The 26,537-nt window shown below is 37.7% G+C and overlaps 3 protein-coding genes across 4 annotated transcripts; 2 read left to right on the plus strand and 1 right to left on the minus strand.

The window, feature by feature from the left end:
- Positions 1-2,052: 2,052 nt before the first annotated feature.
- On the minus strand, positions 2,053-7,859 carry htr7a (5-hydroxytryptamine (serotonin) receptor 7a). Its single transcript, XM_079852729.1, has 2 exons — positions 7,184-7,859; positions 2,053-3,925 (listed from the first exon to the last, which is right to left on the minus strand). Exons 1-2 carry the CDS (start codon positions 7,783-7,785, stop codon positions 3,094-3,096), a joined length of 1,434 nt encoding a protein of 477 aa, XP_079708855.1. The 5' UTR covers positions 7,786-7,859; the 3' UTR covers positions 2,053-3,093.
- Positions 7,860-9,399: 1,540 nt separating this feature from the next.
- Positions 9,400-13,252, plus strand: LOC307147779 (C-signal). Its single transcript, XM_079852733.1, has 3 exons — positions 9,400-9,774; positions 9,881-10,058; positions 12,626-13,252. The coding sequence occupies exons 1-3, from the start codon at positions 9,451-9,453 to the stop codon at positions 12,910-12,912; spliced, it is 789 nt and encodes a 262-aa protein (XP_079708859.1). The 5' UTR covers positions 9,400-9,450; the 3' UTR covers positions 12,913-13,252.
- Positions 13,253-14,585: 1,333 nt separating this feature from the next.
- On the plus strand, positions 14,586-26,468 carry pank1a (pantothenate kinase 1a). 2 transcript variants are annotated; one of them, XM_079852730.1, is made up of 7 exons: positions 14,586-15,157; positions 18,994-19,346; positions 20,516-20,769; positions 22,356-22,532; positions 23,261-23,384; positions 23,935-24,060; positions 24,640-26,468. In XM_079852730.1, exons 1-7 carry the CDS (start codon positions 14,923-14,925, stop codon positions 24,697-24,699), a joined length of 1,329 nt encoding a protein of 442 aa, XP_079708856.1. In that variant the 5' UTR covers positions 14,586-14,922; the 3' UTR covers positions 24,700-26,468. The 2 variants fall into 2 exon arrangements, with proteins under 2 accessions (XP_079708856.1, XP_079708857.1); XM_079852731.1 differs by lacking the exon at positions 14,586-15,157 and adding an exon at positions 16,245-16,455.
- The last annotated feature ends 69 nt before the right edge of the window (positions 26,469-26,537 follow it).

Below are 26,537 nucleotides of genomic sequence, written 5' to 3' on the forward strand. Positions count from 1 at the left end.
ACTGCCTTTTGGTTCTTATTCCAGAGGAACATAACCTGATGGAAGCCAAATGTATAGACAGTCACTCAAATATCATTATGATCTATTTTAGACATAATTACATTAACCTTTATAATAATTACCTGCATTGGCAATTGAGCAAGTCCTTAGGTTATCACATAATCAGTGCGGCGAAAAAAGCCCTGTAGTTAGACACTGAACAGCTTTCCACTCTGATGAAAAAAAAAAAAAAAAAGTGACAGACAAAAGCAATGAGACAGATCTGAGTGGATTTGTGAGTAAAAGTCATCCTCACAGGGCATCGATGAGTAACAGGCAACATTTTAGATAAGCAGCAACAAGTCCTTTTAGCAGCCCAATCAGAACAACGGTTTAAAAAAAAAATCATGATTTTTGTTTTCTGACTGTTAAATAATGTTTTATAATGCAAATTATGTGATCATGATCAGTGTCTGTAATTACTGTTGTAGTGAAAAAAGGCAGCTTGAATATTTATTTCTTTTTTTAAAGCATAACCGAACACAAGTATGGGCTAATCAGTCTTAAGTGTGCAGAATGCTCAAAGATCAAGCCTCTTGTTATTTTTCTGGTTCTCTGTGCTCTCATCTCTCTCGCTTTCTTTCAGCAGGAAGCCGGAGCGATTTCTGTGACCACCTTATGAGGCACTTCATATGTAAATGGCATGCAGACTGATGAAGAATGCAGATGTATCTATTTTTCCGGCACACAAATCACATAAAGAGCAGTTCAACGATCCACTGACTGCTTCTATACAGCAAGACGAGAGAAAAACAGCAAGAGGAAATTGTATTATTATGATTATTATTTATTTTGCTCAGAGCGCTCTAAAAAGTTGACAAAGTGTGAATGCCAAGGACGCAAATGAGCTTCACGGAAAATATTAGCAGAATTTTAGCAGGATAATTTAGCTGGGCCTAATGTGATTTTCAGAATTAATCTCCAGGTTCCAAATGTAATTAATTTAAGCAAAACAAATCTATAATTAATTAGTGTTCATAAGGAGAAATGGACTCAGGTGAGTCAATAATCTGAATTAAATCACATCACTGATCATTTGTCACGATGAATGGAGAGAACACCTTAACACTGATGGAAAAAAAGGAAATAAAGATATAGGAAAATTAGGAAAGTAATAAAAAGACACAGAAGTGTCAGAGGTGATTATAGTCCATGGGCTATAATCACGCTCTTATATGATTGAAAGGATTTTCTCAGTGGGGGAATTATTATGACCTATAATAGTCCTCCAGTCCATCTACCACTGCGGAATCAGCCTTTAGGTTATTTTATTTCTTCAGCTCAGCAGGCAGAAATGATTTCTTTGTGTCAGCAGGAGCTCATACAATACTCATGCCCCAGAGTAGATTCATGTTGAGTGAAACACTGGTGAAATCAGGACCATCATCATCGGCAGTCCAGCCTCTCTGTGAATGAATGTTTCACCAGCGGCAGGTAGCTGTCACAGGTAGACACGATGGACCTTAAAATAGAATTTCCAGCAGGGCCTCAATGACCGGACAACTAATTAGATTTGAGTCATAACAAGTGCTTTAGTGATTCTAAGTGAATACCTCCCCCGCACTTCGCTTCTCTTTCTTTTCTTTCTCCCGCCATCCTTCGCTCACCCTGAGCGCTGCCTAGGTGTATTCAGTATTCAAGGTGCAGTCATAGAAATGGCATGCTAATGAGAAAAAAAATTATTAGTGGGGTAACTAGGCAGCAGTTCAAACGTATATAGATCTGTCAATGTTCTGGAGTTGATTCGAACTGTAAACAAAAGTACTTCACAAAAATCCCAATTTTCTCATCATTTATTCCAACTCGTATGGGAAAATATGCACAAGAAGTGACATTAAAACATGTATACAACAATAAAGACACACTGAGATAGGTATCTTTACATTTTGGTGCATTTTTTTTATATTTACACAAGCAGACTTTAGACTTTAGCACCATACAAAAGTCATTACAAATTTGATGATATTGTTTTTATGCACAGGTAATTCTGAGGGATTCAAAAGAGTGAATCTGATCACAACGAGATTAATTTTTCCGTGACAAGTATACTAAATAAATACTCGTGACATAAAAGCTAATTGCGTAAGATCCAAGCAGAACCGAACTATAAATAGCTGCCAAAAAAAAAAGAAAAAGAGCTGAGTCAATCTCATCAGAATCCCTTTAATTACTGATTGGTGATCAGATTACCTCCTGTTGCTTCTGGCTTAACCACAGCTGCAGGAAGAAGCTTAGCTGACATTAGACCTGTGTTTTTAACGCAACTTTCCATCAAGGCATAAAATCAGTGGTTTTATACGGAGTGAGCATGTGCAGACTGAAAGTAGAAATGGTCAATTGTGTTTAGCATAAAGTAGCAAGAATCAGACACAGATGAATCACACTTAGTGAGCTAACAGGTGCTGACAGTTGACAAACCAGTTTCTCACAGCTCGTTGAGCTCGATTAACGTTTTTACAGCAGAAACGGAGCTGGGAGGTTTTCTATTTTTAAGAACGGATCAATCTAAACAGATATCTCCCTACAGTTCTATTGATCTGTATATCTCGATTCCCTCAAATCCCTCGAGGGACAAGATTTCACAATATCAAGTTATCAGGATACTGATGCAATATTACACGTGTCCTGTATATTAATTAAAAAAAATATTGAATTCATATATATATATATTCTGTCAAGGTAATATAACACAAAGAATGCCGTTTTAAATATTTTTAAAATGTGAAAAACTTTTGAGAAAAGGGTTTGTCCATTTCTTGTTTTGTGGTTTGAAACAGAACCTGTACTCTATTTGATCCATCCGCTATATGCATCTGCTGTTCTACTAAAGAAAAGCCAGTGATAGTGTGTTCCTGTGTCAGCAAAGATGAGAAAATGCAACTGCATTGACCATAATGCACCTCTGTCTGAAGTGGCCACTGTTTTGACTGTGTAGGTACTGTACCGTGACACCTTCCAAACATGACACGTCCTAAATGCCATCATGACCATTTAGGCTTGCGAGTTCCAAATGTTAACCTCTGAACTCTTTGTATGTTATGTGCACTGTTCGGGTCACCCAGAGACAACCACCTCCGGTCTTTCCACCAGTCGTAGGGCCTCATGCATGCCGGCGGCTGACAGTCTGCGGTTAATATTACGGTAACGGCAGCTGAGCAGGCTTCGGTAGGTGGTGCGCAGGTCGCGGTTGAAGAAAGCATAGATGAAGGGGTTGATGAGTGAGTTGGCGTAGCCCAGCCACAACAGAGTTCTCTCCACCCACAGCGGGACACAGCTACACTCTGTGCCACAGATGAAGGGCCGGGCCGTGGACAGGAGAAAGAACGGGAGCCAGCAGACGGTGAACGCTCCTACCACCACCCCGAGCGTGGCTGCCGCCTTCTGTTCCCGCTTGAAGATGGAAATGCTCCTGCGGTCCGAGCTCCTCCCGCCCACTCCTCGCAGGAGTCGAGGCAGACACGCACACTCTTCCACTTCCCTCTGAAGCTTGATCGCAACAGTTACGCAATCCACACCCATGGGACCTACCGTCCCATCGGCCCCTTCCACTTCCACCTCATCCTCCTCTTCCTCCTCCTGTCCTGCACGAGGGAAGCCAGTGATGGTGTGTTTGGCAGCGCTGAGCTTGGCGGCACGGTAGATGCGGTTATACATGACCAGCATGACAGTCATGGGGATGTAAAACGCAACAGCTGTTGAGTAAATGGTGTAGCCAAAATCCTGGCTGATCAGACACACGCGGTCATCGTTCACGTTCTGCGCCCAGCCAAAGAGCGGTGGCAAGGTGATTGACGCAGAGAGCAGCCACACTGAAAGCACCATTTTGGCCATACACCATCCGTTCTGCCTCACCGGGTATGTAAGGGGTCTGGTGATGCCCAGGTACCTGTGATAGAGGGAAAATATAGATGGAACCATGGATGGAAACATTTTTTGACATCACTTTAAACTAAATAAAAAATAAGAAGTATTGCCTTGGCAAATATAGCTGAAATAAGATACGATTAGGTTTTCTCTATTTTATTTTATTTCAATGAATTTTTTTTTTTGTTATAGTTTTAGTTAACTTAAAATAAAATAAAAACTGTAAAATTATGGTTGATTGTTAGTTAATAATTCCTAATGGATTCACTAATGCCTAGCCATCCCTAGGTCCAGATTGAAACACCATGGTGATCGAGCTTTTTCTATTGCTGGTCCAACACTCTGGAACAAGCTCCCTGTGGCCATCCGAACAGCACCATCTCTTTTTGTTTTTAAACCTATGCTTAGATCCTATTTTCTTGAACAGATTCTGTTAGTCTAAAATATGTTATGTATTTGTATTTTATCCCTTTGTAAAAGATTTATGTAAACCCATGGTTGTTTTCAAATGTGCTTTATAAATAAAGAAAAGAAAGAAAGAAAGTATCAATAAACTGATCATCATTATGATGAACATAATCAGTCCACACTCTAAAAACTGCTGGGTTAAAAAATAACCCAACCTTAACCACACCGCTGGGTCACTATTGGACAGAACACGCGCTGGGTTGGTTTGACCCAAGTGCTGGGTTTTACCATTTAACCCATATTTCTGGGTCATTCATTTGACTCAACCAGTGGGTGAAATTAACCCTCTTGCTGGGTTAAGTCTTACTCATGTGCTGGGTTATTTCTTGTCTCATTGCCTTAATAAAATTAGTAACAAATATTTGTTATATTACGAATGTAAAATAATTATTATCTCTGTAATACAATAAACCAGAGAGGCCACAGTATATGTGATTTCAATCTCATTTAATTTTTTTTTTAAATTTTATACATTTCTTTAATACTTTTCGTTATTGAATACAAATGTTAATCAATGTCAAAGGTCTGACATGTCCCCCTCATTTCATCCCTGAGGCACAGAATGTGCAGCAATTCACCAGTCATCTCATTTTGTAAATATTCAACCATGTTGGTCCTCACCTGTTGATCAAGTCAAGTCATCTTTATTTATATAGCGCTTTTTACAATACAGATTGTATCAAAGCAGCTTCACAGTAATACTGTAACATGAAAATAATACAACAAAGTTTGTTTCTAGAAGAAAATTGCATCATCGTCCACCTTAAGGCAAATCAGTAATATTGTTGAATATTAAATGTCCCTAACTAAGCAAGCCAAAAGCCAAGGCAACAGTGGCAAGGAACCAAAACTCCATCAGTGACAGAATGGAGAAAAAACCTTGGGAGAAACCAGGCTCAGTCGTTCAGTTCTCCTCTGGCCATCGAGCGAACAGTGTATGATTATGATTCAGGCAGCATTACAGGTCAGAGGTCAGATTGAATAAGAAAATTCAGAATATTTATCCAGTTCCATCTGGTTGTAAGTCGGAGTCATCACAGCGGTATGGAGACGAGTTTGTTGAGGATCAGTCGTGTCGATGAGGCCTTCACTGGGCTGATGAGGCTGGCCCTTCAGGGATGTCATGGATGGGTCCAGGCGCAGGTCTACCATCTGATCTGGATATGGCCTGGATCCGGCTGACTTCAGTAAACTTTAGAATGAACAGAAAGACAAAAATTAGCATAGATGCCATTCTTCTTATTAAATAATGAGTACATCAGGTGTTATAGGAAAGTGTCCCCGGTTCCGGCTGACCTATGCAGCCTAATAATCATTTAACTGATTTGAATAATAGAAATGTATAATGTTCTATATGAATGCCAGGTAAAAGATATGTGTTTTAGTTTAGATTTAAACTGACAGAGTGTGTCTGCTTCCCAGACAATCACTTAGAGAGTTGCAATAAAACTGACATGCAAGTTAAGTTTTTTTTTGTGGAAGTATCAATTTATTATTGAATATGCAATTAAAATATTGCAAACATTAAATGGCCAAATGTGAAAAACAAACAAAATGTGTATTCAGTATTTGCAAACTGAATTATAGTAATAGTAATAAAAGAGTAATTTGGACAAATATTATCAACATTAAGGCATTCAAATAAAACATTACTTTATGAAAAGTAAAATATTACTGTAATGTTGATAGTGTCTTTAACGTTAAAACTCACAAACCCACAAAGCTGCTGGGTAATCTCCTGACTGGCAGCGCTGATGATCGCCTCGTTTAGATGTTACACACAATAAAATACTTCGGGTAGGCTATCATGTAAGTTTGCATTTTTTAAGTTTTAAATATTGACGATCATTCGTTCAACTAAACGGGTATAATTTTCTTCTCAAAACTGACGCCTGTCCATTTATTTCTCCTTTCCTCAGTCGCTGTATAGCCTATAAAGATTGCAAGTCATATCCTACATAATAAAAACTAGGCTATATCAAGCTCTTGAAAGCCTTTTTTTGGCAGAAACGATGGTTCGAGACAGTACAGAAGACACACGCAGACTGTGCTGGAACTTACCTCAGTCACTTCTTCTGACGAGTATTTCTAAAACTACGCCAGCAGACTTTTCACTCACAACTCACTAGCTAGCCTACATTAGAGACTCATTTCCCGCTGATTTTACGTGCGAGCCCTGTGAGGAAAGTGCGCGTATGGATTTCATACAAAACGCTTATCTCACTTTTAAATACGCAACGTCCACAATGAATAGGCCTACGATAATTACATGATGAATTTAGAATTTAAACTGCATATTTCAAAAAGGCTGCTGATATAGCTGGTTTAATTTCAACTAAGGATTTAACGTGGCATTTTGTCAAAAAATTCTAACCGGCTAGCTGTGGCTATTTAATGTTTCACAGAAATAAATAGTTACCCCTCACACTTCCATATCAAAGACTGTATGTTGAACAGTGAAATTAGCTTGCTGCTACCACCACAACTTATTAAAAATATAGGTAAACATTCATATTAACTTACCATAAAACACTGCCTGCTCCGAGTGGCGTGCTCCTCGAGTCAGAAGTGAAGAATCCAGAAAGTTCCGCAAAGAATGAAAAAAGTAACCAGTTGCTGGGTCAAAATAACCCAACCAGCGGTTTATTTGTGAATGACCCCCTTACAACTCATTTGACCCAGCATGATCAACCCAATAATGTGTTTACAGTACCCCAAACAGCCCAACTTTTTGACCCAGCACAATCAACCCAACAATTTGTTTACAGAAACAACCCAGCATTTTTTTGAGTGCACTGTTAAGAAAACTCACCGGTCGATGCTGATAACGCAAAGGGTCATGATGGACGCGGTGCAGCACATCACATCCATGGCTATGAACACGTTACAGAAGAACTTGCCAAAAATCCATCGGCCACCGATCAGGTCCGTGATGCTGACGAACGGCATCACCGCGAGCGCAACGGAGAGGTCCGCGAGCGCGAGGGACACGATCAGATAGTTGGAGGGCTGCCGTAGCTTTTTCACAAAACACACGGAGATGACCACGAGCAGGTTCCCGCAGATGGTTATGAGTGTGAGCATAGTCAGCACCCCACCGATCAGCACCTTCTCGACCTCTCCGTAGCTGAGGATCTGCTCCGCGCAGCGCGTGCCGTTTGCCACCTCCATCATCTCCAGTAGGATCGGCGAGCTGGAGGGCTTCATATCCAAGGAACCGGAGCCCGTAGACACTGACATTTCTCCAGACTCGTCTGCAATTTTGAATAGTCGAGGGACGAGGATCTCGGAGATCATTATACCGTTAGATGTTTCAACACCTGTCTCTCTCGTGCGCTCCTCGGCCATGAAGGGCTTCATAGTTTGTCCGTGGCTTTGCGCGACACTAGTTCTGTTGGTATCGCCCAGCACCATGCCGTGCTCCTTTTATTCATGAACTTTTCAGAGAAACCGATGATGGCACGAGACCACAGCTGCGCGCGCAAAGACTGATGCGCATCCGATTAGCGTTCAATCACTGACGCGCGGCTAATTTCTCTATTTTTAGAGGAGATCATTGGTGATTCGTCATTTTCGCACACCATGTTCCGACAAAAACTGAGAGAAGTTTGTCATGTTGTTTTTATGCAAATTATCTAGCAAGCTGGTGTCAGTCTTTTATCCTTCACAACAACAAATAAGAATTTGGAAGATAATAGGCCTAACTTATTTATACACGATGGCAGTTTATTTATAATCGTGATAAATTGTTGTAATTGATATAGCTACTATATTACAGTAACATAATATATCAACATTTTGTGTCTGATGTAAAATCAACAATATATCCCTAAACTGTGTAATTAGTGTTACAGCCTGTACAGTTTTAGTAAAATAAAAACATTTACAGTTTTGTCAGTAAAAAGTGTGGTAATCAAATAAATATTTTGCCATCATCACCATCCAGCACACCTTTATTTCATTTTTAACGTTTTAATTAAAAATGGTATGCTAACCATAGGACACTTTAACTGAAGAAAATGAAGAAGAAAAAACAGGAAATAGTGATGAAAATAGAAAAACATTGCTCTAAATCATAAAAACAATGTGTTATTATTCGCTCTTAAGGTCTCTAATATTAATTAGGTCTCTAATATATTAATATCAGGAATATCTGTGGGTCTAATATAACTATTCTGCAAAGTGAGCTACAACCCCTAGAAAATCACTTTTTAGTATTAAAATAATAATAAAATAACATTATTCCACAGAAACCAGACGAAATATCATTAGCCTACTCTTCTGTTCAATCCTGAAGTTTTATTTAGAAACAAGCTGCACTGTCGCCTCCTAGTGGCAAAATAAATATATATACATTATACCTATTATACCTATATACAAACGGCAAAGGCGCTACCCAAACACATACTTCATAATCACACAAACACATAATCACAAGATTACAGCTGCGCGCATGAGACACATTTGAACAATGTTTTTTCTCTCTCTCTCTTTTCTTTCTAAGACACACGTGTGCTCCTGAGAGCAACTGAAATCATAAATTGACCAAAATGACATTGGGACCAGCTGCTTAAAAGTAACTGCAAAATGTAAAAGTTCATTCTAAGAAATGTTTTCTTCACAGATGCCACTTTTTGAGTCTAATGCAATGACATTCATGCATTTTAAGAGTCGCTTAATTGTTAAATGCTTTTTAGGGTTGTTCAATGCTACATTGGCTGACAATATAGTAAGCCTAAATTTGCAAATGTAGGCTATTTCTGGCTTATTAGATACTTTAGTATTAGTCGTAAATTTTAAATATAGCCTATAATAGCCTACATAAAATACAATGTGATTTGTATAGGCCTAGCTACAATCATAGCTACAATCAACTAGATGTAGGCCTAATCTTTGTAGCCTACTACCTTAAAAAAACACTTTTTTTAATGCCATCAGAATTGAAATTACTCCCAACATCTAGTACGGAAACGCACGATAATACAAGTTACAAAACTAGTTTGTTGTGTAAGCGTCCTTCTGCCGCCCATAGAGGGCAGTCAATACAAATTCACGTGCGTCTGCTTTTGGTGAGGAGTCATGGCTGCTGTGGCGCTTGTGCAGGGAGCAAGCAGAGGTCTGGGCTTAGACTTCTGCAGATATCTACTCTTAAACAAATCTCCAGCAGCCGTTATCGCGACATGCAGAAATCCGGACGCCGCACAACATCTGACAGAGCTGAGCGCGCAGCACGCGGGCAGGATGACTGTACTGAAACTGGATGTCAACAGGGAAGATGACATCAAGAGAGCAGCTGAAAGTGTCAAATCTACCTTTGGGAAAGTGGATTTGATCATTAATTCTTCAGCTATGCTTCATCCATCCGGTAAAGGAGAAACAAGTTTACGGGACGTGTCCGCTCAGGTGACCAATGGACCTTTTAATCAGTATTGAAATAGCTACGTTGTGGGGCATATTCAAATGTTGTGGACGTTAAAAAAAAAATTAACCATTTTTTTTTTTTTAACAGGGAACCATTTCCACTTTGGTCACTAATACGGTGGGTCCTCTAGTGATGGCCAAATATTTTGTCCCCTTGCTTCAGAAGGGAACAGGGGCGTTTGGCCAGCAGCCCCCAGAGAAAGAGAAACAGCACAGCGGCATCATTGTGAACATGACTGCGAGAGTGGGATCTATAGGAGACAATGGTTTGTATCCCTATGCAAAACAGTTCAAGTGCAAGTTTTTCTCCATTAGGTTTACAGGTGCGTATCCTAAATAAATAGCCTAATTTTGTTATATTTTAAATATCAATTAAACGCATTAAAGTCAGTAATATTTTTTTTCAAACGTGTTATTTGTCACGTCTGTATTTGATTGGTATGTGCCACCGATTGTTTTGTAATACCAGTGCTACTTTATGTTGTTTATCTCGCAAAGTCACAAACTGCCCATTCTAGGAAAGACACGAAATAAATCTATCATGGGTCTCTACGAATAACGTGTCTGTAAACCTTTATTTTTTGCGTGATGCTGCACGGACGCACGCCAGTAGGTGTCAGTATAAGTGAGTGTAACACTGGCCAGCGCAAGATTCTCATCTGTGGCTTTGAAGTCCTTACAAAAAGTGTATAAAAAAAATCAGTTATTAAAAATAATTTGTTAGGCTAAGGATTACATACCGAGCTACTAGCAATCTTCTTTATTTACAAGTGCAAAAAAGTGCTCAGTGCATTTTAAAAATTCAACAAATGTTTCGGTCATGCAGGACCTTCCTCAGTACTACCTTTAATATTTAAAAAAAAAAAACGAAAAAAAAATTTATGGAATTATTCAATAAGATAAATATAATCAATTTTTGTTGTACAAATTAAGTATGTGCATATGTTACATAATCTACATTATACTCCGGCAGACAGCTGCAGGTGTCACTACTGGAGGTGCCACAACAAAAAGAGACATGTCAGTTTTAGTGACACAGGCCAACTGGATATTGGCATGTGTCACTAACACGTGTGATGTGCCAATGGATTGCGTCATGTGCCACTTGCATAGCAATTTGCTTTATGCTGTCAGACATCTGATTTATTACATCGCTGAGTTAATGTGTACAATATTATTATTCATAATTCGATACAATTATTTTTGAAATGTTAATACGTTATTCGTAGTGACCCATGATAGATTTATTTCATGTCTTTCCTAGAATGGGTAGTTTGTGACTTTGCGAGATAAACAACATAAAGTAGCACTGGTATTACAAAACATTCGGTGGAACATACCAATCAAATACAGACGTGACACAAATAACACGTTTGAAAAAACATTACTGACGTTAATGCGTTTAACTGAAAATATCACAAAATTAGGCTATTTATTTAGGATTTTGTGTCACAATTACGTCAGTATAGGTGCTCGATTCATCTGTCAGTCACTACTGGAGGTGTCACAACATACAGTGACATGTTCCGTGACTCTGTGTCAGTCAGGTGTCATGTCAGTGTCAATACGCATAGTGACATGTGCCATTGGCTTCTGTGCGTCAGATGCCATGTCACTTAATGTTAATACTGCTACTGGAGAGAAAATAATCCACAGTACAAAAATAAAAGTACACATATGGATTTTAATTTTCTAGGAGCCCTGAAGACCTTGGCTGAATCTGAAATCGCCCTCTATACCCATAAAATAGGGCATTACTTGAGGGGACAGCCATTTGTAGTGGTGTCCGAAACCATAGTGGATGTTATCGAGTGCATTCATTCAATCGGAGGGATATAAATCTTGTGAGGAGTCATCAAAAAAAAAATATATATATATATAATGACAAAATAATATAAATTCACACATAATAATTTTAAAGGGATAGTTCACTCCAAAATAAAAATTCAGTCATAATTTACTCACCCTTAAGTTGTTCCAAACCTTTATTAATTACTTTGTTCTACTTAACACAAAAGAAGATATTTTAGTATAATATAATATTATAGTTTTTTTTCCCTTCATACTATGGAAGTCAATGGTGCCCCACAGTTTTTTAGTTACAAATATTTTTATTTTATTACAGTCTATGGTCTTTGCATGACACTTGCAGTGTTTACCGAGCTTTGATGATGGATGATCTGAAAATACGTTGACTATTAAAAAGAAAAGCCTACCATCCGTTTACCAAAATTATAAATTCAATATGAAATTTGTTATAGTTATTATTTTGGAATAAATGTAAAAATTCTTAAAAAGCACTACTCTACAAAATAGAATTGGACTGGTTGTTTTTGTTTATTTGGTTTATTTAACCTGTTTAAATGTTGTTGTTTTTTTACATTAATTTACCTCCTTTGCCTCCTCAATTCAGAACACAACTGCATGAGCTTCAGATCAATAACTCAAAAATCTGATGAAAACTGATGATTTGAAAAGTTACCTGTACTTGAGCTTAAGTTTATTCTACCAATTACCTGATTAGGGTCCTTCAAATATGACAATAATGAAACAAATGTTGCTTTTGTCTTATTTTTTAAGAAACTCATGCACACATTTCCCACAATGTTTTCTATCCCCATTTAAGTCCGTTTCTCAAAATAAAACAGAACTTGAATATGATGTTGCATTTTAGAGCAAGGCCCAAATTATTTACTCCTACTAACATATAATTATAGCTACATGCTAGAAGTGACTTCAGATGAAATTAACTAGAGTTATTTACAGCCACATCTGGACTATTTCTTAACAGCCTGAAGCTTACCACTCTGTTGGTTTATATTTCTGTCTACAGTTCTTGGAGGCTGGTACAGCTATAGGATGTCTAAAGCTGCCTTAAACATGGCCACCAGAAACCTGTCCATTGAGCTGGGTCGAGGGCGATCTAAAATTGTGTGTGTATCCCTGCATCCTGGAACCGTGAATACGGATTTGTCTCGGCCCTACCATCGAAACGTACCCAAGGACAAGCTGTTCAGCGCAGAATACTCTGTCCAATGCCTTATGAACATAATAGACCATCTAAACATTGACAAAACAGGGAAAGCCTATGCATGGGACAGCAATGAAATACCTTGGTAAACAGTCACGTTGAAAACAACAGCGTTGTGTCTACCTCATTTTAAAATAATGCTGAAACAAATAATCAGGCGATGTAGCACAGAAAATAAATGTTTGCATATTAATAAAACACTGGGATTTAAAATTGACTGTTGGTTTTTTTAGAGAGACACACATGCATTCCAGGAAGACTATAACGGATGTCACCACAGATAAAAGAGCTTATCATAAATTTCACAATATAAAACATCATAAGAATCCACTTGTATTTTTATGTTTGTGATATAACAGTATCAATTTTTACCGTTTTAAAGTCTATAAGCTTAGATAAAATGTTTAATAAATTACATTTTTAAACATGTTTGGTGTTTTCTTCATTTCTGAATTCTTTTGTTTGGATCCAAGAAAACATTGATGTTTGTGTTGCCTTATAGAAGTATTCAGTTTTCCTCAAAGATGTCCAGTTCTTTAGTATCTTTCCAAGTAGTTGTTGAGGTCACTGGTGTCACATTAACAGCAGTTTCCTAAATGATTTGGCTCCTCTCAGTCTTGTAGCTATTTTGGCATGTAAAAAGCACCACGCACTGTACTTTCCAGAAAATGTTCACAGTGAAATGACATTTGATGGTGCACTTGTTCCGCTGGTCTAAAGCTAACTGAACTGACCAAAGTCAGTTAACACTGTGGTGTGTGGAGACTTAAAATTGACTTATTTTGTCTCTGGTTATTGTGGTATTTACTGGTCTCTGCCACTCAGTCAACTGGCTTTTACTCTTTATTAAAACCTCATATTAAATAAAACAGTAAGAAACAACACTCTAAATTAAACGGATACAATCGGTGCCAGTCTTTGTTTTAGTAGCTTGCTTTCCAATGATAAATTAGTCATCAGCCCCGCTCATGAAGAATCAAAATGCTTGTTTTAGCAGTTTGCGTTATGCACTGAATCAGCTCGCCCCTGAACAAACAAAGAGCCCAGCTTCCCGTTCACCTTCTCGTCTTCTGATCCTTTGTCTCACTTTAAATAAGTTGTTTCACCTGGTCTAATTTGTGTGACAATTAGCCTATTAATTCTTCTAGCACCCTTACCAGTCATGCCTCACACAATTCTTCCCCAGGTCCTAGTGTCTCCCTCTCTGCCACACGTTTAAACTTCAAAAGCACACTCTAGTCAACCACATATGTCTGTATTTGGTTACTTAAGCAAGAAAATAGATAAGAGAGATTTAAAACGAGCCGAGTTTAAAAATTAAACTGCACGTGTGTATTTGGTTAAAAATACACTTATTTGAACCCTCCATCTTCTCTGTCTTCCCAATGTCCTTTCTTACCTCCACGATACTTGCTAGACACCCGAGAACCACCATACAGAAACTCCCCTTTGACCTCATTCACCCCACAAGCATTCATGCTGAGAGAACTCGCTTTCAACTTGATAGATAGATAGATAGATAGATAGATAGATAGATAGATAGATAGATAGATAGATGGGCAGGCGTATGATCAACACAACAGAAGTGACGCAGGTACACTTTGAAAAGGAGGTATTTAAAGACCTTATCAGTTGACTTGTGAGGAAAGATCGTTTTGTACTTTGATCTTTTGCTTGCGATAATATTAGAAGATGGTTGTGTGTGTACGTGCGCGCATGGCGCAATGCTCTGCATGCACTGAGCCGTAAACTGGCTCGAGCCATTCCTGGTGACGTCATGAGCCGGTTGTTTGACGGGGTATCTGCCGCAGCGCCAGGACTATGGAAATATGACCGACAATGACCTCGACCGCAGCGCGTGTTGGTGTATTGCTCTAATCGTCTTGTATTCGACACTTGTAAACACGCGATTTTATTATTGCTGCAGTTGTTGTAATTGTCGTTTTTAGATTAAATCCGTGCATTGGTTGTAGGTCATTATTAGCCACGCGCTTTTTCTTATCTCGAGAGCGCGGCACATTCATCAGCGCGCATATCTGTGTGTGTGTTTTGAGGCTTGCAAGAGTCGTACGCTGTTGACATTTGCTGTGCATTGAAATATGGATAAGGCCAAATCAGCGATGGATCAGAAAGGTTCTGGTCCTTGCTACACAAACATGCACAACAAGCCAATCCGGCGACAGCTGAGCAACGGGAGCTGTAACGTTAGCCCGTACAGTCCGACGGACGATAATTACCACCATCTTCTTAACCACGACCCTCAAACCAACGGCTCTCCGGCGAAAAGGTGTCGGCTGTGGAGGCGATTGGAGTCGGCAAAGAAAAACAGACCGCGTAAGTTTATAGTTACAGACACCTTCAGTGTTTTTTAGATAGCTAATATCTGTACATGATTTCCTCAGTGTCTGATAAGTGATGCCCTAAAGATACACACAGACCTCTTAGTAAGGACGTGTTCGAGTCAATATTTAACACATTATTGCGAGAGCAATGGAATTTGTCGCAATTAAATTGAAATGTTGCCAGTGTAATGGCACAATATATTACTTTGCCCTATTTTTGAGCCAGTTACTGGCATTTAGATTTACAGATGTCATCGATTTCAGTTAACCCTCACAATTTTACCTCAGGTAAACTCAACTGAATAAGGGTCCAAAGTGGAAATGGAAATCTTAATAAATGTATCGATTCCTTTATGTAGTAGCCCTAGGCTAGGTTACATTTGAGGGACTGTTTGGGGGGAGAAAGTGCAATTCTTTTTTCGTTCACTTCGCTCATAAGTACGTTGCCACATACTACAAAGAAATGTACTACCGTTCATGTATGTTGACATACTTTTAAGTGTAACACACTAACAGTAGCTGGGTCATGTGGAGTGGGGCAATGGGAATGTAATAATTTTCGGTGCATTAAATAAGTCAGATAAATCAGTAACCGCTCCGACTGATTCATAAGCGCTTTGTTTCAATAAAAAGAACCGAATGAACCGAGTCACTGGTCTCGCTGTGGATCAGTATCATTGAAAAGTACTGCAGGAATTGCCAATGGTCAAAATACTTTAATGGGTTTATTTTCATTTGATGTTACTTGCAAAATAGTAATAAAAAGTAATGCAAGAATCACTGTCAGATTATTTTAATACGTTCAGTTCATATAAAAAAAAAACTGATTCTCAGCTCCCAACCTTTGAACAAACTCATTATTTCTGTGCTGTGTCTGACCTGTACACCGAAGAGTGTCTTTTGTTTTGATGAAACCTTTGATACTGTTCTTCTCGCTCTCTGATTGGTCGGTGTGAAGTCAGGAGGTGTGTTGAAATCGCTCCTGATGTAAAGGCTCGACGCGCTTCGACCAATCAGCGCTTGACTTTTGTCTTCGCGTGGCCGCGTTAAAGGGGCAGACAGAAACGCCCCCATTCTTCAGTAATAAGAATTTCTCTGTATTTATTCACTTTTGCTAAACGACGACAAGAATTCAACTTTGAGAGCGTAGTTATAATGCCATTACAAGCCAAACTGAACTTCTAATTTCTGTCTGTTTGTGGGCTTTCCTACTGGTTGGGCTTTTGTGTTGGGCACTTGAATGTATTAGGGCTACCAGCAGGATGAAGTTAAAGTGTTCAAAGAAGCCAGGTAAGACATCACCTCATCCTTGTGTAATGTAAAATCTCTTGCTTCCTTGGAATTGCTCTGACAGTTTTAGAAATGTTATACTTGCAGCATATTCTGGTGATTGCAACACTAAATGGATTTGATTTTTCTTTCTTTTTACTGAAGTGCAAAAATGTTTTAGAACAAAGTGAATTTTTGTCAGGAATTTGTTTTGCCAAAGGTAACGGCTGCAGAAAAGTGACTGCTTTTTACAGTGCTTATGTAGTTCAGCGAGTCTAAGTCTTAGTTGTGTCAGACAGCATGCCAGGCCAGCTTGTCTACATTCCTCAGCTCCAGCCAACTTTTGTGTGTGTGGTAACACCTTTGTTGTTGCAATTGTTTTTGTATTGTTCTTTTATTTATACTCAACCAATGTTAATGGTGTTAAAAAGTATTCTTACCAGATACACAGTATTCTGAAGTATTTCACATGGTCCTTTTTCACATGGACACTCACTTTGCTCGCCTACCATGTTAGTCCCTCTCCTTCACTCGGTCACATTCTCTCTCTCTCTCGCCACTTTTCCGCCTTTCCCAGCGTCTCACATGGACACACTTGCCTGCCAATTTTCTCTCTCTCTCTTAGTCTCTCTCCCTTTCCATGCCTCTGCTGACTGGGGGATGTAAACAGACCTCTCACCCACATGAGTTGTTTGATGTCATTATGTCACACGACTGTCACACCTCGTTCACCTGCTGCTTCTGGCTCAGGTCATTCAGTTTAATGAAGAAGCAACATTGTTCATTCCTGGCTAGTAGGGCTGCACGATTAATCGAAATGAAACTGCACTCGATTTGGCAAAGGCTGCGATTATTTTATGCGCAGCTTGTCAGTGCAGCACGGCTGATCGGCAGTAAATGCTGCTCCATCTGAAAGCCAGAGGGCGCTCTTACGCAGAAACTCCAAATATGCCAAATAGGTTCATAAATGCTTCTTATGTTTGGAAAGATGTTTGACGCGTGTAAGCGACTCAAACTCGCAGTGCTTTCAGATGGAGCAACATTTACTACGGATCACAGAGCCGTACGTCACTGACAAGCTGCGCATAAAAAATAATTGCAATAATCCAAATCGGTTAAGCGCGATTTAGTATGCGTTTTCCTTTGTACAACTGTGTTTTTAAAACTATGAAAGCAAAGCATGTGGATATTTATTTAGTTGGGCTCTTGTCCACTTGATTTGCATGCTTTGAAATAAGAGTGATGTCCAAAATAAACCTCCCAGCATACGCCCACATCTATATTAGGGGGGAAAGGAAGCGTGAGGGTCATTTGAGATGATTTTGTAGCAGAGAGCATTCTGGTCAAAGACAGGTCATCTTTGCAACACCAGCTGACAATGTCAGTCATAAATCTGATAGAACAAATCAGATCTGAGGAGCACAGATTGGTCTGCATCTACCAGGTTATTCAGGTTCAGATCTGTGTGTCCCTGACCTGCCCAAATTTTTCCTGACTTCTCTGGGTTCAGCCCAGTGAACATCTGATGTAAGGGTCATATCAGTAATAATGTACCTATTAATATCTGATAAGATAAGACTTTGCTCTCCCTGCTTGTTTGAGATTTCTGTCTACTGATCTTTTACATTTATTTCGAAATGATAGAAACAGACATAGGAATCTGTGAACGTTTGTACTGGTTCTGCTTCTAAGCATCCTAGAACAGCCATTTGCAGCCTCATGGCTGTTGCCATGGTAACTGCCTTGACTCCTCATTAGCTGCTGCAGTGTTGCTCATCACTGCCTCTTTAGTTGGCCAGCTAGTTATGTTTGAATTAGTTTACTTGCATTCAAAAGTTTGCTTCTTTTTTTGAAAGACGTCTCTCATGTTCACCAAGGCTGCATATATTTTTGATCACAAAATACATTAAAGCAGTAATATTGTGAAATATTTGTTATGTATTTTTTATCATTTATATAATTAAAATAAAATTAATTTATTCCTGATGGCAAAGCTAAATTTGCAGCATCATTACTCTAGTCTTCAGTGTCACATGATCATTTAGTAATCATTCTAATATGCTGATTTGTTGTGTTTGAGCAGTTGAACTGCTTATTGTTTTTGTGGAAGCCATCATGAATTGAAAGTTCAAAACAAAACGGCATTTATTTGAAAGAAATCTTTTGTAACATTATTAATGTATTTATGGTCACTTTTCCAATCTAATGCGTTCTTGATGAATAAATTTACATTTACATTTAGTCATTTAGCAGACGCTTTTATCCAAAGCGACTTACAAATTAGGACTAAATTAAGCGAGTCATCATGAAGAGGCAAAAACAACGCAAGAAGTGCTCAAAATACGAAGTTCAGGCATTATTCAGAGTAGCATAAGCCCGATGTATTAATTTCTCTAAAAAATATGGTAAAATTGTTCTTAAAATGTTTTAACTGACCTGAGTTGTTGTTGTTGTTTTTTAGTAGTTTTTAGTTGCCAATCCAGTTTCAAAGTCCACTTTCTTAATCTTTGGAACACAATTTACACAATGACATTAATCAGTCTCGTTGTCTCTTTCTAGCCTTCCCATGGTTTGGGATGGATATTGGTGGCACTTTAGTAAAGCTTGTTTACTTCGAGCCAAAAGACATCACCGCAGAGGAGGAGCAGGAGGAGGTGGAGAATCTGAAGAGCATACGCAGGTACCTCACCTCCAACACAGCCTACGGCAAAACCGGCGTCCGTGATGTGCACCTGGAGCTGCGCAACCTGACCATCTGCGGTCGCACAGGGAACCTGCACTTCATCCGCTTCCCCACCGCCGCCATGCATAGATTCATACAGATGGGCAGAGATAAGCACTTCTCCAGCCTGCATACCACACTGTGCGCCACCGGAGGCGGGGCGTACAAGTTTGAGAATGACTTCAGAACGGTAAGGAGATGGCCGCAGTTGGGCTTTCAAACCGTTTTGACAATAAAATCAAATGTTTAATATACTGGTATGTGGGGTAGGATTTTGGACCAGTGAGATTTCACAGTCGGGTTACTGCGTCATGCCAAAGAAAATAGAAACCAAGCAATCTGCAAAATTTCCTAACTCCTGGGTCCTAACTTTTTTGACCCTATCAGACATATAAAAAAATATATATATTTAATATTTTAAATATATTTAAATGTATATTTAAAACAAAACATAATAATTCAACAATGGGGTAAGAAATAGATTTCAAAATAGAAATCTTTTCTAAGAATATAAATCTTTACTATCACTTTTTATGAATTTAACATCCTTGCTGAATTAAATATTCATTTCTTTTTAAAAAAAGAAAGAAAAAATATTGAACAGTTGTGTATTTTGTTACAAAAGATTTCAATAAATTCTTTTAAATAAATGCTGTTCTTTTTTTAAAACTTTTTATTCTTCAAAAATCCAGAAAAAAGTATCACAGGTTATTAATAATTATTAAGCAGCACAGCTGTTTCAAAATTTATAATAAATCAGCATATTAGAATGATTTCTAAAGGATCACGTGATACTGAAGACTGGAGCAATGATGAAAATTCAGCTTTACCATTACAGGAATCTTAAAGTGTATAAAAATGGAAAACAGTTATTTTAAATTGTAATATTTCTCAATATTACTGTTTTTTCTGAATTTTGGATCAAATAAATGCAGACTTGATGAGCATAACAGACTTCTTTCAAAAACATGTTTCATAGCTGTAAATGTTTCATAACTTTTGACCAGTACTGTACGATTTGAAAATATCTTATGCTGAACAAGGCTGCAGTTATTTAATCAAAAAATACAGTAAAAACAATAACAAATAGAAATATTATAACAATTTGAAATATCTTTTGTTTATTTCTATAGAATAATTTTGTATCTAGTTTTTAATGTCACTTTAGGGTGTGTTACTTTTAAGCTGACCTATAAACACATTAACCATCTTATTTTGGTCCAAACTGCTCAATGGAAAGTCGAACCCTGATGTTTTTTAATTAATAAACAATGAATCATCAAGAATTACATTTAATGTACAAGTCTATTGCATGCAGAGCAGTGAGTAGCCATAAATGATTTATATTTTTCTTTGTAGATGGCAGACCTAGAGCTGCTGAAGTTGGATGAGCTGGACTGTCTGATCCAGGGGCTGCTGTACATAGACTCGGTCGGTTTTAACGGTCATCCTGAATGCTATTTCTTTGAGAACCCCTCCGACACACAGAACTGCATCAAGAGACCCTGTTGTCTTGACAACCTTTTTCCCATGTTGCTGGTCAACATTGGCTCGGGCGTCAGTATTCTGGCAGTGTACTCCAAGGACAACTACAAACGTGTGACAGGCACCAGGTCAGCACAGCTGAGCAACGTGCACCATGTAGCAGAAACCCCTTCAAATGTGTTACTCACTCTCAATAACTATGTGATTAAACTAGTATTTTGTGCTTTTTTATTCCATTTGTTTCCAAAAGAAATTCACACAGGGATGTTTTACTTGTAATTGTTAATAATGGCTGAAAAAGCTTGTAGTACCAAATAACAAGCTAACAATAATAATAAAAAAAACACTACATTACTGGTTGTAATTTATTAGATATTCTCTGAAAAACGCTCTTTGCTTATTCTGTCTTATCTGTGAGCAACTTTTGCTGAGATACATCCAGCTTGAAATATGAGCTGTATAACTAATAATATTTACCTTTTAAAATATTCTTCCTATGACAGCATTGGCTATTTTCTAAACACGTGAACCTGATTGTTTCCTCATCTCTCATTGACACAGAATCAAAGCCTGTTAGAAGCATAAGAGCACCTGCTGTGCTAATTTTTCCCTTTGAAACATGAGACATCTTCAGAAGATAACAAATCTGTGATTGACAACAGAGTAGGTAGTCAAGTTCATTTTAAATGTGGTTGTACCAGAATGGAACAGCCTTTCAGCAGTGACTGACAGGAGGGAGGAGATTTGTCAGCAGAAGTAAAAGCGCTTGTGCAAATCTGTCACACTTGCAGGAGGATCAGGAGCTATTACTTCCACTCTTCAACGTTTTACAAATCCCTGTGTATTTCCCTGTCACTTTTACTAAAAATTCTGTTTAGTAATTCTGAACATTTAGCACATTCATTTACACTTCAGGTCAAATGTTTGAAATTAAGATTAAGATTGAGATTAAGATTTTGAAAAAGTCTCTTATGCTCACCAAGGCTGCATTTATTTGATCATCAAAACAGTAATATTATGAAATGTTATTAGAATTTAAGATTTAAATTAGAATGTAAATTATTCCTACGATGGCAAAGCTGAATTTTGAGCAGCCATTGCTTTAGTCTTCAGAGTCACATGATCCTTCAGAATCATTCATTGAAATAGAAATCTTATGTAAAGTTTTTAAATATCACTTTTGATCAATGTAATGCATCCTTGCTGCATTCAAATATTAATTTATTTAAAATAAATCTTATCCCAAACCTTTGAATGAAAATGTATCACAGTTTCCACAAATTAAGCAACAACGGTTTTCAACATTGATAATTTCTGAAGAATCATGTGACTCTGAAGATTGGAGTAATGAATAAATTACATTTAAAAATGCATTAAAATAGAAAATTTTTATATTTTACAACATTACTGTTTTAATGTGTTTTTAATCAAATGCAGCCATGGTGAGTGAACATGAGAGACTTTTTTTAAAAACATAAAAAAATATTAATTATTCCAAACTTTTATAACATTTATAATATAATATGCAAACTAGTCCTTGCTTTGTTTCGCAATGACCACATACTGTAATCTGGAATGTTTGAGACCTTGACCATAGGCACATAGTTTAAATTGAGTTTAAAGGTCAGATGTGAATGCACGTGTGCTCTTCAGATGTAGCCGGTAACCATGTTTTGACGCTCAATGTTTCTTTCTCACTCTTTTTCTCCTGTAGTCTTGGAGGAGGGACGTTTTTGGGGTTGTGTTGCCTGTTGACGGGTTGTGAGACATTTGAAGAGGCCCTTGAAATGGCCAGCAAAGGGGACAGCACCAACGTGGACAAACTGGTGAAGGACATCTATGGAGGGGACTACCAGCGCTTCGGCCTACAGGGGTCTGCGGTGGCTTCAAGGTACAGAAGGCACTCTGTGTCTGTGTGTGGTGTCAGGTGACAAAGATCCACGAGTGAAATGTGATGCTATGGGGTCTTGCATGTAGGCCTGCCTGTATCATGTGACACAAATGTACAGTATGAGTCCCTATTCCTTGGTTATTTTAATATACATTACTTTTCAAAACTTTGCAAAAATGATTATTTAAACAAAAGAATTTAATGCTTTTATTTAGCAAGTATGCATTACATTGCTCAAAAGTAACAGTAAAGACATTTATAATATTACAAAAGATTTCAAATAAATGCTGTTTTTTTGTTTGTTTTTCACTTTCTAAACTCAAAGAATTCTGATGGGGAAAAAAAATGTGTTAAGGTTTCCACAAAAATATTAAGCAATGATGTCTGAAAGATCATGTGACACTGAAGGCTGGAGTAATAACTGCTGAATATTCAGCTTCGCCATCACAGGAATAAATTACATTTTAAAATATATTCAAATAGAAAACAGTTATTTTACATTTTAATAATATTTCACAATAATACTGTTTTTACAGTATTTTTAATTAAATGTGTTCATTATATATTTTTAATTATATTTAATAATATATTATTTTAATTATATATATATATATATTATATATAATTGTTTATTCAGCAATAAACTCCAAAATCTACACAGACTTGGTTGCGTGCTTTCTGTGAGCGTCTGTTAGGTACATAAATATGTGCTTGTGTTTTTGTTATAGTTTTGGTCACATGATGAGCAAAGAGAAGAGGGACAGTATTTCTAAAGAGGATTTGGCCCGAGCAACACTCGTCACCATAACCAACAACATTGGCTCCATCGCACGCATGTGTGCAGTCAACGAGGTGTGTGTGTGTGTGTGTGTGTGTGTGTGTGTGTGTATCTGCGCCCAGTCAGCAGCAGCTGTGAGCGTCTGTCTGGCCACTCTGGGCTTCTCTACAGTGTTGCCTTGTAGCCTGGTGATCAAGCAGCATTGTACAGGGCTTTCAGGGTGTACAGAACACCATCAGAGCAGTGACTCCCAACAATACCTGGAGAATACAGGACTTTTATCACATTAGCTAGTATCTATGACAAGTTGATGATGGCAAAAACTTAGAATTTGTCAAAAACACAGATTTAAGCACCTACTATAAAAAGTCCATAAAAGGAATAGCTTGTATCAGGTCTCCCTCTGCTGGTGAAGAAGAAATGCTGCCAGAATCAACCTGCTGGTAATTCAGCAGAAAGAATGTAGTACTTGGCAGTGGCACTCAGTTGAAGTAATTTTACCATGATTAAATCTGTTTCACGAAATTCTGTTGATTTTCTTCCAAAATGCGTGGAAAAAATGTGAAAAACATCCACAGATTCTATGGTCATAACTAAGTGATGTGATTGTGTTTTGTCCTGTAGAAAATCGAACGGGTTGTTTTTGTGGGGAACTTTCTGCGTATAAACACAGTGTCAACAAAGCTTCTTGCCTATGCTATGGACTTCTGGTCTAAGGGCCAGCTGAGGGCCCTTTTCCTGGAACATGAGGTAATTTTGTCTTCATTAAGTTTTACTGTATTGCTTGTATTTTCTCAAATTTGGAAAATACATTTAAGTTCAAATGTTTGGGGTTAGTAAGATTATTGTAATGTTTTTGAAAGAAATCTCTTATGCTCACAAAGTCTGCACTTATTTGATCAGAAATACAGTAAAACCATAATACTGTGAAATATTAATTTATTACAATTTAAAATAAGTTTTTTTTTCTATTTGAATACATTTTAAAATGTAACATTATTTTTCTGGCAAATTTTATAGCAGTCATGTTGATTTGGTGCTCAAGAAACAATTCTTCTTATTATCAATGTTGAAAACAGTTTCATAATTTTGTGTGGAAACTGATCATTTTTTTCTTTGGATTCTTTGATGAATAGAAAAGCCAAAATAACCAAATTTATGTTGAGTCTTTGCTGTCACTTTTAAACAAATGAATCCATTTTCCAACGGTAGTGAATAACAGCGAAGGTCTCTCAGAATCACATATATTATATGGTAGTAGTTCAATGAAATTATTTTCATATATTGTTTGTTTATATGCACACTCATATGTGTGTATGTGCGTTTCAGGGATACTTTGGAGCCGTTGGTGCTTTTCTAGAACTGCTGAAGTCTTCTGAAGACGCATAAAGGAATCCTCATCTCTGATTATCCAGAAGCTGCTTCAAGACTTCAACAAAGAAGCTCCAACAGGAACGCTGGAATACTGGGAACACTGGAAAAATTGAAAGAAGCCACTATAGTAATTAACCTGTAAATAACCCTTAAAATAAGATTTTAAAGAATATTTTTATGAGCAACAGTCTCCCTCAGACTGACGACTAACGCAATCTAATTGTTAATTTGTTTTCCTTTTGTTGTTCTCCTTTTGTACTGTTTGTAAATATCATTGTGTAGTGAACCGGGAGAGTTTACTGATGGCCAAAACCTGCTGTTTAAAGTTTTGCTGTTCTTGACCAGCCACCAGCAGACCCAAATGATGTTTAACACACTATTTTAAATCAGATGTAAGCATCAGGTGTCAGGAATGTGTCCCGGCTGTTTGGGATACAGATCCTCTAAGTAAAGAAAAGATGTTGACACTGTTATCTGTACAGCTTAGAGCAGCCTTTTCCGGTTGCAACTCCTTTCACTCTTCCTCTTTGCTACAGTTAACAGTTTTCCATGCGTTTATGCAAAACAGTCATTTTAAACAGTTAAGTTTAGAATCTGTTCTCTGTTCACTTTTTAAATATATATATTAGCGCTGATTCACATGAAGCCTTTCATTTTAAAAGGATTCACAGAAAGCTCAGGGTGTCTCACTTTTAGGTCTGAGAGGGAATTCTGTGGGACCAAGTGGCCGATTTGACACTTCAGATAACAAGTTCTCCTAACATCCCATATTTTTTGTCCTTTTTTGCCCAACTTTGCCTCTTATTTTTCCATCCTGCCTTTTCCTATTCTTTTTCGTATGCAAACCAAAACTACTTCATTCATCTTTGTCAGAATGCACACAGTCATATGCATATACTTCCTCTTTGGTTGCCTTCCTCGCATCTATGGTTTGAAAAACAGCACTAACAGTATTCAAAGAAGCAGAGAGATGACAAAACAGAAGGATTAAGTCAGTATGACAGCAATTACCCACAAACCCCCCTTTCTTCACCATTCAAATATCAAACATGTTTAGACAGTTCAAAGACTCACCCATTGTGTTTCCATTGTAGTGCCAAACTGAAAAGGGGAGGAGTCAAACCACAAGCCTGCCAATACAAGCATTCCTGTTTTACCAGGCCATGCACATCATTACTTCTCCCTAAAGTCATCTAGCATTATAATGTTAAGATGAAATTCAATATGTAATCAAAATTAAAAACACTACTCCCTTACTCTGTTCTTCAGTCCTCCTGCTGTCTCTCATGCCTTCTATGTGATCGCTCTCTTCTTTTAACTTGTTGCTTTTCTTTTTACTGATTTCTAAGAAAAATCTGAATTAAATTTTTGGGACCTCGTCAACTGCAATATTTTCTTTTTCAGAAAATACCTATCTTGGTGTTTTTTTTTCTTCTTCACCTTTAATATGAGATTTCTTGGGGTTATGATTGCCTAGGTAAAAAAATTTAATTGCTTTATAATATTTAATTATTGCTTTGGTTGGCCTTGTATATTTGGCATTAAATTATTTTCACTCTTGATTTGGATGCTCTGTTTGTTTGTTTGCTTGTTTGTTTGTTTACCAAACACTATATGACAGCAGTAGTATGCCATATGGATGATTAACATTCATGAAGATTGTACATTTATGGTATTGTTAACAAACTGTCCTTGCCACCCAATCCTAGTAAGATACAAATGTGAACATGCTTCAAAGTGTGCAAGCCTGTGTAATTGCACTGTATATTTCTAGATATTACATATACCTAACAAAGGCTGTCATCTATAGTGTATTAGATCAAAAATACAGCTTCGTTTTGCAAACACGGGTA

The sequence above is a fragment of the Squalius cephalus genome, assembly GCF_949319135.1.
Source record: "Squalius cephalus genome assembly, chromosome: 20".
Classification (NCBI taxonomy): Eukaryota; Metazoa; Chordata; class Actinopteri; order Cypriniformes; family Leuciscidae; genus Squalius; species Squalius cephalus.